At 49.8% G+C, this 9,860-nt stretch overlaps 1 protein-coding gene across 1 annotated transcript; it reads right to left on the reverse strand.

Annotated features, from left to right (window-relative positions):
• Positions 1 to 297: 297 nt before the first annotated feature.
• On the reverse strand, positions 298 to 3,758 carry LOC119279947. Its single transcript, XM_037560994.1, has 3 exons — positions 3,135 to 3,758; positions 2,837 to 3,062; positions 298 to 1,540 (listed from the first exon to the last, which is right to left on the reverse strand). Exons 1-3 carry the CDS (start codon positions 3,756 to 3,758, stop codon positions 363 to 365), a joined length of 2,028 nt encoding a protein of 675 aa, XP_037416891.1. The 3' UTR covers positions 298 to 362.
• Positions 3,759 to 9,860: the final 6,102 nt, after the last annotated feature.

Raw genomic sequence — 9,860 nt, forward strand, 5'->3', positions numbered from 1 at the left:
GTTACTCCAGAGCTAGAGATTACAAACAAGGAAATAACCTTTCATGTATTGTCGGAAACAGAAGTTGGTAGACCGACGAATTATTCACAAACAGAGAAATAAAGTATAGATATTAAAATATTCATAATAGTTCACACAAAACAATATGAGTATCCATGGTGAGGTACTATGGTGTTACATCTGCATATAGGCTACACTAATAAATTTATGACCACACAAGCACAAGCAGGTACTAAAGTTGGCTGGTTAGCTAGCCATATAAAGTCGGGTACATGCGCTCCTTCATTGCTGCTCGTATTCATGACCTAACTCTGGTATCATCAGAAAGATGGACAATTGCGAGGCTCCAATATGCAAGACTTTTAGTGTTCATCTGCCAGTGACTCTGAGAACAAGGGAACATATGAAAGATAAGGGGAGCTGGATTCCCGTCCAAGATCACATATCGAACGCAGCTCCTTAGAGTCTATTGCGTAGGAAAATAGTTCCACCAGTGAACGCCAATACAATGTATATTTGACAATGATGAATATGACATTATGTTCTGGGTGAGCTGAGATAACACAACAATGATCATCATGGCTTGTATACCTTGTTCCAAACAGTAGCATGTAGCTGACATTGAGCTTCAAGGTCCATTTTGCAGTACTAAAATCTTCTAAAACCCAAATTGATATTTCAGAAGCATCACAACTTGCGAAATACAAATGGCCCCGTGACACATAAACATCATAAGCACCACATTGATAGTGTGGTTTAGGAACACGAACGAAACTGCAATTTCCATCCACGTCGATGGTCGCAACCAAATCATCATTGCAAGTTAAATACAGGATCCCGGTCAGAAATGCGCTACCTATAAAGTGAACTGTTTCAATTGGAAGGTCCCATGCGCGCTGACGTGTCCAAACTCCAGCTTTGGAAGAGTAGATTCCCACCACTTTGATGCATCTTTGACTGTGATCACCACTCTTATCCCCATCCCAGACACAGGTAGGTACGAACTCAAAAACATGGAAGTGTGATGAGACGGCTGGATCGAACCCCAAGCGAACTTTGCACGACTCGCTGGACCAGTTTGTGGCAGGCACGACCACCCACTTCTCAGTGGCTGGATTGCACACCACGTAATCCATTATCTTGCGATCAGTGTCCTGACAGCATTTACAGAGGAGGAGGCCATTGCAGCAGTCCAATATGTCTAGTTTCTCACATCCGGGCAGGAATGAGAGGGAGGAGTTGATGCGAGGGCACCAGTTCCCGGAGACGCTTTGGTAACGACGAGACACCTGATCTGTGTCCCATGTTTCAAAGAAGAAGCCGGCGAGGGTCGACTGAGAAATCTTCTTGCGGTGGTCCGGGTGGGAGATTAGATCGCGCCAGCGCGTGGAGACGCACATGCAACAGCGGGTGGACTTGAAGGGCAAGCGCGAGAGGATCTCGACAAGGAGGTCGTCGGGGAGCTCGGACACTGGGCCGCGCGCCATCCTCCTCGTGTCCCTCTTCTTCTTTCTGGAGCCCCGCGCCATCGCCGGCCAATCTGCAGATCGGCACGAAGGTTAGAGACTCATCCACGGTAATGAACTTGATGATGGGACCGCGAGGGACGGGAGGATCTACCAATTGCTAGCGAGCTGCGAAGCGAAGGACGGCCGGCCGCCGGCGAGGGTTTGCGCACGCGGCAGTAGCGAGTTGGAGGCACAACTGGAGGCGCGGCGGCGCATGTGTCTGGGCTTTATCTGGGCCGTACACGCCTTGAAACGTAGAAGTAGAGGATACACGTACGAGCTTTTGTTTTTCGAAGCAGCATAGCAGTCCCTTGAAAGTTCTCAAAAATAAAAACAGTCCCTTTGAAGCTTGGGAATCGTTTTTCTCTTAGGTGAGCGGCTAGGAACCCTAGCCGCCGCCAGGAGAGCTGATCCTTCTGTCGCTGTCTTCTAGCGGCTCCCCTCCGCCGGCAACCTGTTGGTTGGCGGTGGTGAGGGGGGTTGCCGGACCCCACGCATTCGGATCCTTTTAGCTTTAGGTTCTAGGGCCCTAGTAGCTTAGGTTTTGGGTCGTTCGGCGTCTTGGCTTTGGCGGCGGCTCCAGATTCTTCTTTGACGACTTGTTCATTCCTATTGTCGATGATAGATTTGGGAACTAGTATGTTCAAGCGGGGATGTCATGGCGGCAGTGGCATCCCTCGGCTCTGGCGTCGACGGAGTAACTTGCCTCCTATTCTTTACACGATTCCTCGTTGGCTCCTCACGCGATCCTCGGTTCCTACAGGTAGGTTTGGCTTCCATGATCCGGAGCGGGAGGGAAGGGGGTCCTCTCCGACGGGAACGAGGTGTGAGCAGCGAAACGAGGCCCGCTGGTCTCCCTTTGGTGTCGAGTCTTCTTTCTTGTTGGTAGTCTAAGAGCAACTCCAACGGGGCGACCCAAACGGACGCGCGCTTTGTCCGCTTTTTGTCCGTTTGGATCGGCCAGGCGGACGTGCACGTCCGTATTTTAAAATGGGTCGGCTTGACCGCCCAACGGGGAGGCCGACCCAAATGTACCGGCGTGGAAAAAAATAAGTTTGCGCGAAATAAACATAATTAAACACAAAGTGGCCGGTCAAACGCCGGCCAAAGTCCACCTAAATCTAATAAACATTAAAAAAAGTCTGCGCCCGCCTGCTGCCGCCCCGCACGCTGCCCTAGACGTCGTCGGCCTTGCCCTTGCCCTTGCCCTCGACGCCGCCGTCGTCGGTGAGGTCGATGAAGACCGGAGCAGGGCCAGCCCACCCGAACGCCGCCCGATACGCTTCCAGGGCAGCCTCCTCCGACGTTTGCTGGGGCGGCGGCATTGCGGCAAGCCGCGCGCTCCTCCTCCTCCTCCTCGAGTCGAAGCACCTCCGCGTCGCGTTCGAGCATGGCGTCGTAGCGCATCTGCTCCTCGCCGTCGGCCTGCTCCTGGCGGAGCCAGTGCTCCCTCCATCGCTCGAGGTGGGCCGCCTCCTCCTCCGGCGTGGCGGCGAAGTGGATGGGAGGCGCGCTGACCCACTCGCAGTACTGGCCCGTCCACGAGTAGGCCTCCTCCGGCCAAGTGGGTGGAGGCGGGAAGCACTTATGTGACGGCTCCGGCTCCGGCTCTGGCTTGGGCTGGACGGGCGGCGACGGTGGAGGTGGCGGCACGAAGAGCGGGGAGTGGACGGAGTCCCCCGCCGCCGACAGGGCAAGGGCTTGCTCCAGCCCATCCCAGTGCGCATCCTCATCGATGCGGCTAGCCTCCAGCGCGTGCTGCAGGGCCTCATCGAGGGCGGCTTGGTACTCCGCCTCCGCCTCCATGTCTTCCGGCTGTACATCCGGGGGCGGCGATGGGAACGGCAGCGGGATGGCGTCGACACCCGAGCGTCGTTGCTCCTCGTATTCGAGGGCGAACCAAGCCTCCCAGTTGGGAGAGTCAGCGGCGTACTCGGGCAGCCGACGCTGCTCCGGCATGAGCAGCGCGCAGCGCCGGTGCACCTCGTCGTCGTGCGCCCGCTGGGTTCGCGGGACCGCCGGCATCGGGATCCGGTTTGGATCCAAATGCCAATGGTGCGGCAGCGTCACGTCGGGGTAGGGGAGGGGCTGCCTGTACTCCCAGTGCCACCGCGCTTGGTGCACCGGGATGTGCAGGCGCCGGCGTTCAGGGCGGAAACACGCCGGCGGTGGAGGGGGAGGGGAAGCTCGGGATGACGAGGCGCCGGGGGTGCCCTTGTCCTTGCCCTTGCTGCTGCCGAAGAGGCCCATGGCCGCGCTAGGGTTTGCGGTCGCCGGCGAGGAAGCAAAGGGAGTGGTGGGGGGCCAGATGTGGACGGGAGAAGTGGATGAGGCCGACCCCGCCGCACGCGTGGTTAAAAAAGGACGCGCGCAATGGCTGACGCGTGGGCCCGCTGTCGGTGGTCGTCATAAATAAGACGACCGGTGGTGGTTGAGTGGCCGCCAGGTGGGGACGCAGCCGACGGCGAGGAGACGCGCGGCGCGTCCGCTTCACGTCCGTGCCGACACATTCCAGGCGCAAATTTGGGCCGCAAATACGTCGGCGCGGACGCGACGCGGACGTGAAATGGGTTTGGGTCGGCGCGTTGGGCCACCAATTTTGTCCACGCCGACCCAAACGGACGCGGGCGGACGAAATGGATCGCCCGATTGGAGTTGCTCTATGTTGCTTACTGGTAGCGTGTGATCTCTCCTATTTCCATGCCTTTTCTTTGATCTGCTTTGTAAGAGGATCTTCTCATCACCATGTATTGGATTGGATGTGTTGATTTATCTATAAAGCGGGGCGAAAAGCCTTTTCGGGTAACTTTGTGTACCATAGAGGCAAACATATGAGTGGCGATGGAGCCTTTCGCACTCCATCTAGTTTGAATGTCGACGGATCCTTTCACGCTTGATCTAGTTTGAGTATGACAATGAGGCTGGGGCAGGTATGATTCTCAGGGACGACGTAGCTAGCTAGATGCACCTATTTTCTCTTCATGCCTGGAGCTACGGCAATTCACTTAGGTTAATTATCCTTTTGCCCTTAGTGATGTCTATCTGCTCAGTTTTGCCCTCAGATGCATATTGTGCTCATTTTTGCCCCTAATCCGTGCGCACCGACTTGTTCTGTGAACTTTGGCGTCTCCGTCAGGTCAACGTTTTGACTCAGCCCTTACAGGTGGGACCAGGCGGCAGAGGCGGCCAATTTTATTCAGACTGTTGCACGCGTGGCTTGCGGGACCCATCAGAGAGCTGTTGAGCATAGAGCCGTTGCGGGTGTGCTATATTAGCGGGCGACAGTGGCGGTGACAACGGCGACAGAGAGGACGACGCTGACCACGGCGAGAGAGCGAGAGCACGACGGCGGTGGGAAGCTAGCTGTGGAGGGCGCGGCTGTGGGAAGATAGCTTTGGAGGGCGCGGCGGCGTTGAGATCCCGTTCGGCTCCGAACTCCATGTCTTCCGCAAGCTCCCGCGCCACCTCGCGGATGCAGAGCCGGGCGCGTGTGGAGATGCCTGTCTTCGTCTGTCCGCGCTGCCGGACAAGCGTTGATCGGAGGGTTTCTCACACACCGAGGAACCACAATCGTCCGTTCTACGTGCGCAGCGAGAATGGGGTAAGAATTGGGGCAATTGCACCATTTTCGTGGTCGGGATCTTTGAGCAATCGGTTGATCTGTTCGGTGTTCATGCAGGTGACATGCTTCTTTCTTTGGGTCGATGCTCTGGCCAAGACTCTGATAAATTAACTGCAAGAAGAGCATGGCGAATGGTTGCGCATGCTGCCCCAAACCGCAGTGGTCGCAGCACGAGCTCCGGAAGAAGAGATGGAGGGTGAAGCACGCACTGACAGAGAGCTAGCTGTTGAGCTTAGGATGTTGAAGAAGAACGTTAGGAAGCTTGAAGATCAAGCACTACCAATACCCATTTGCAAATACTTTTGGCATTTGTAGGTATGGTAATCGCACTAGTTGTACTGTTGAAAATGTATGGAAAGGCATGAATTATGGAGGAATTTGTAATCTTGAAATTGTATGAGAAATTCACCTAGTTTAAATGTTGGCCAAAGTTGTTTAAATGTTGAAAAAAAAAAAAGAAGTGACCAACATTTAAATATGTTGAAAAAAAGGAGAAGAAATGAAGAATTCAGAAACTTTTGATCAATAAAATGCAGCTAATGAATTATTCCAGAGCCAAACAATTAAGGTTAGAAATTTTTTGGAGCTGTTAAATATTTAATAGCAATTTAAGTAATCCAATTCAAATACACCGTGATTTAAATCAAAGACCAAAATATCATGGAAAATGTGCCTCAGCTGTGGTAGATGTTTACACCTAGTGCCAAAATAAATGAACATTTTTAAGGGCATTACATTGAGTAAAAACTAATTTGTCTAAAATGAAGGATGGAAAATGCACAAAAAATTGGTGCGGCTGGGGACTCGAACCCAAGACCGCGTGGGTTTGTGGTGTTTAGGGCTGCGCTGGTAACCGCTAGGACAGATGACAAGAGTTTGACATGGGTAGGGAAGCAATGTATACATAGTGAGACTGTGAAATTTGTCAAAAAAATGAAGGGTGGAAAAATGCATAAAAAATTGGTGCGGCTGGGGACTCTAACCCAAGACCACGTGGGTTTGTGGTGTTTAGGGCTGCGCTGGTAACCGCTAGGACAGATGGTAAGAGTTTGACATGGGTAGGGAAGAAATGTATACATAGTGAGACTGTGAAATTTGTCAAAAAAAAAATGTGAGACCGTGAGTGTTTGCACATGCGTGAGAGTGATTTTCCTTTGTTTTGCACTGAAATTTTGGAGGTTGGAAATTGAAAACGTATGTTCGCACTGCCATGTGCTTTTGGTTAGAGTGGCGCTTGGTTTAGTGTTAGAGTGGCACTTGGTTTAGGATTTAAACGGAATAAATTTGCATGTTAGTTCATGACTTATTATTTTTGAATAAAATGGAGGGCTTCTCACCCCCTCTTTTGAATGACAACCACAAGTTCTCGAGCTTCATGACTTGGTTTAGGGAAGAAATTATATGCATGGGCACGGACATTTTTTAGCACACATAATAAACCCTAATAAATAACTTAGATAAGATGCAACAAAGTACCATAACAATAATAAGTTCACGGACAGTTCACGGACACATGACGAAACATGACACGGCACGACACGACATAGAAAAGCAACAAATAAAAAACAAAACAGTCTTCATCTTGATCTCCTCCTTCCACTTTGGCCGCGCGCGCCCCTTCAACACCGTCTTCATCTTCACACCTCCTCCTCGTCGTCGTAGGGAAGGGAGTGCATCCCGGCTGGAGTGGAGAAGATGTTCTCGTAGTTGGTGTAGATGTTGTAGATGGTGAAGAAGATGGCCTCGCAACCGCACCAAAAGACTTGGCCGAGGAGCTCGCGCGCGTCAAACGGGTTGGTGAAGGTGACTGTGACCAGTAGGAGGATGCCGCCGCGGTCACGAACCTCGTTGTGGGTGAACATCCTCGGCGAGCCCCGTGGGAGGTGGGCATAGCCAGCTCTGAGGAAGGCGCGGGCGAGTTCGACGAAACCCCTCCACCTTGAAAAAGCCCACACGCGGAGCTCCCTCTCCACGAGCACGCCCGGTGGGTAGGGCCGCTCCGGCACGACAAGCGGACGGCTGAAGGTCGGCCCGTTGAACTGCATGGTCTTGCTTGGGGAGCGCTCGGTCGATTGGGTGTTTGAAGTTGGAGAGAATGGATCGGATCTGGCTTATGGGTGGGAGAGGAAGATAGGCACCCCATTTATAGGCCTGTGGGAGGGAGAGGAAGAGAGAAAGGGTGAGAACGGTGCGTGTGTGAATCCGAACGCGTGTGCGTATCCGTTACGCTTTGCACTCTTAAATTTTTGCACAAAAATGATGCATGCATGGGGTGCGTGCGTGCATTTGGATCATTGCATAGCTCTTTGACCGGACGGTGCATCTGACTCGATGAACCACCTAGCTGGCCTCGCTAGCCTAGCGCGCCTAGCACGCCTCGCTCGCCTCGCTCGCATGCATGCACGTCGCAGCCTCCCGCGCATGCAAACCCACGTCGCAGCCTATGCACATCGCCGCCTCCCATGCATGCATGCAAGGCCTGGAAAGGCTGAGACGGGCTATTTACTGCGGTCTCAGGCCCAGACAACGAGACGGCCCAACGGTCCATCCAGCGCGCCCGATATTTGTTTAAAAAAAGAATCTCCCAGCCAATCAGATTGCATCTCGCGGATCGCCCCCCTCCTCCCCACAGATTCCTTCTAGAAGGTATAGATCGACGGCCCTTGTTCAGCGCTAGGGTTAGATGAACGGTCCTGGTTCAGTGCTAGGGTTAGCGGGGTTTGGGAGGGGTTTGGAGCAGTCAAAGCTATGTTTGACCAGATTTCAAATGAGCATAATAAATTAAATAAAAATCAGAAAAAACCAGCGCACATAGTCTTTTTATGTCATATACTAACGATTTAAGTTGATAAACAAGGTTTACATACATTTAAACGATAAGTTCATGTGTATTGTATGATATCTCGAGTATCTCAAACTCTTTTGTATGAAGTGAAGAGAAGTGTTCTGGGAAATAAACGTGAAAATTTCAAAAAACTCATCACAGCTTCATTTTAGAGTGACTAAGAAGGATCCAGGCTTAGTTTTTCATTTTGATGTTTTACACTTATTTAAATCTTGGTCAAAGTTAAGTTTGACCAGAATTCAAATGAGCATAATAAATTAAATAAAAATCAGAAAAATAAAAAACCAGTGCACATAGTCTTCTTATGTCATATACTAACGATTTAAGTTGGTAAACAAGGTTTACATACATTTAAATGATAAGTTCATGTGTATTGTATGATATCTCGAGTATCTCAAACTCTTTTGTATGAAGTGAAGAGAAGTGTTTTGGGCAAATAAACATGAAAATTTCAAAAACCTCACCACAGCTTCATTTTAGAGTGACTAAGAAGGATCCAGGCTTAGTTTTTCATTTTGATGTTTTACACTTATTTAAATCTTGGTCAGAACAAATTTAAAAAATCTTGGTCAAAGTTAAGTTTGATCAAAATTCAAATGAGCAAAACAAATTTTAAAAAAAATCAAAAAATGGAAAAACCAGCGCACATAGTCCGTATATATAGAATATATGTTTAGGAAAGTTATTTGGCTGATTTAGACAAGGTCGAAAAAAACCTTGCTTAGAAATGAGGCCGTTTACCCTACCTTTGGACCCTCATTTTAGCACATTTTTCATGAAAATTTCAAAAACCTCTCCACAGCTTCATTTTGGATTGACTAAGAAGGATCCAGGCTTAGTTCTTCATTTTGATGTTTTAGACTTGTTTAAATCTTGGTCAACGTTAGGTTTGACCAGAATTCAAATGAGCAAAACAAAATTCAAAAAAATCAAAAAAAAAAGGAAAAACCATGTGCTCATTCAAACATCATCCAACAGATTTAACCATCATGTCAAACATAGTTCTAACATCATCCAACAGAAATAGAACATTATTCATAATATTTCATAATTATTCACATATAGCGTTCGGGCTTCTGTCTGTTCCTTGAGCTTCTTGCCATCACTTTGCTCCTCATGCACCTTGTGCTCATTGCTTCTTCTCTTCTCCTCTTGGTTGTCGGTACCTTGTGCGTCTTCTTCAAACCTATCATAGAGCTGTGCAAAACATAAAGGGTAATGAGATCATGTCAAGTGACCCATAAATGTACAGTAGTATTTGACCCTTGCAAGATTTACATACCTAGCAGAACTCACAACAACAGAAGGTTGGTCACCATTTAGAGACTCACTTGGATCATCATTTGGAGCCTCACTTGGATCACCAAGATCATCATTTGGAGCCTCACTTGAATCACCATGATCATCATTTGGAGCCTCACTTGGATCAGCATGATCATCATTTGGAGCCTCACTTGGATCACCATGATCACTATTTGGAGCCTCACTTGGATCACCATGATCACTATTTGGAGCCTCACTTGGATCATCGTCAAAATCATGCGGCTGTTGACCATCATCATTTCGAACCTCGTCAAAATCCTCATCTGATGCAACCGCCTGCTGTCCATCATTTTCATCGAAGCCTTCATCGAAATTCTCTCCGAACGCTGGATCTACTGTGTTATCACAATACTTACCGAAATGACCAGACCCACCACATCTTGTGCACTTACGCTTCCTCGCTCCAAGTTCAGCTCCTTCGCTACGAGCTCTGATTCGACTCTTCCTTGGTCTACCTGCTGCTCTTTTCAGAAGTGGAGTGCAAAGCTTGAATCTAGGGTCCACCATGTCCCATTGTTGTTTTCCCTCCATAGCAGGCAAGGCATAAACATATGTGGCTTTG

This window comes from Triticum dicoccoides, chromosome 3B (genome assembly GCF_002162155.2).
Source record: "Triticum dicoccoides isolate Atlit2015 ecotype Zavitan chromosome 3B, WEW_v2.0, whole genome shotgun sequence".
NCBI classification, from domain to species: domain Eukaryota; kingdom Viridiplantae; phylum Streptophyta; class Magnoliopsida; order Poales; family Poaceae; genus Triticum; species Triticum dicoccoides.

Coding starts and splice junctions, on each gene's coding strand:
- LOC119279947 (XM_037560994.1), bottom strand. CDS start 3,758: ATGGGCCTCTTCGGCAGCAGCAAGGGCAAGGACAAGGGCACCCCCGGC. Junction 3,063..3,134: donor CACCTCCACCGTCGCCGCCC/GTCCAGCCCAAG, acceptor ACTTGGCCGGAG/GAGGCCTACTCGTGGACGGG. Junction 1,541..2,836: donor GGAGGAGCGCGCGGCTTGCC/GCAATGCCGCCG, acceptor GCCGATCTGCAG/ATTGGCCGGCGATGGCGCGG.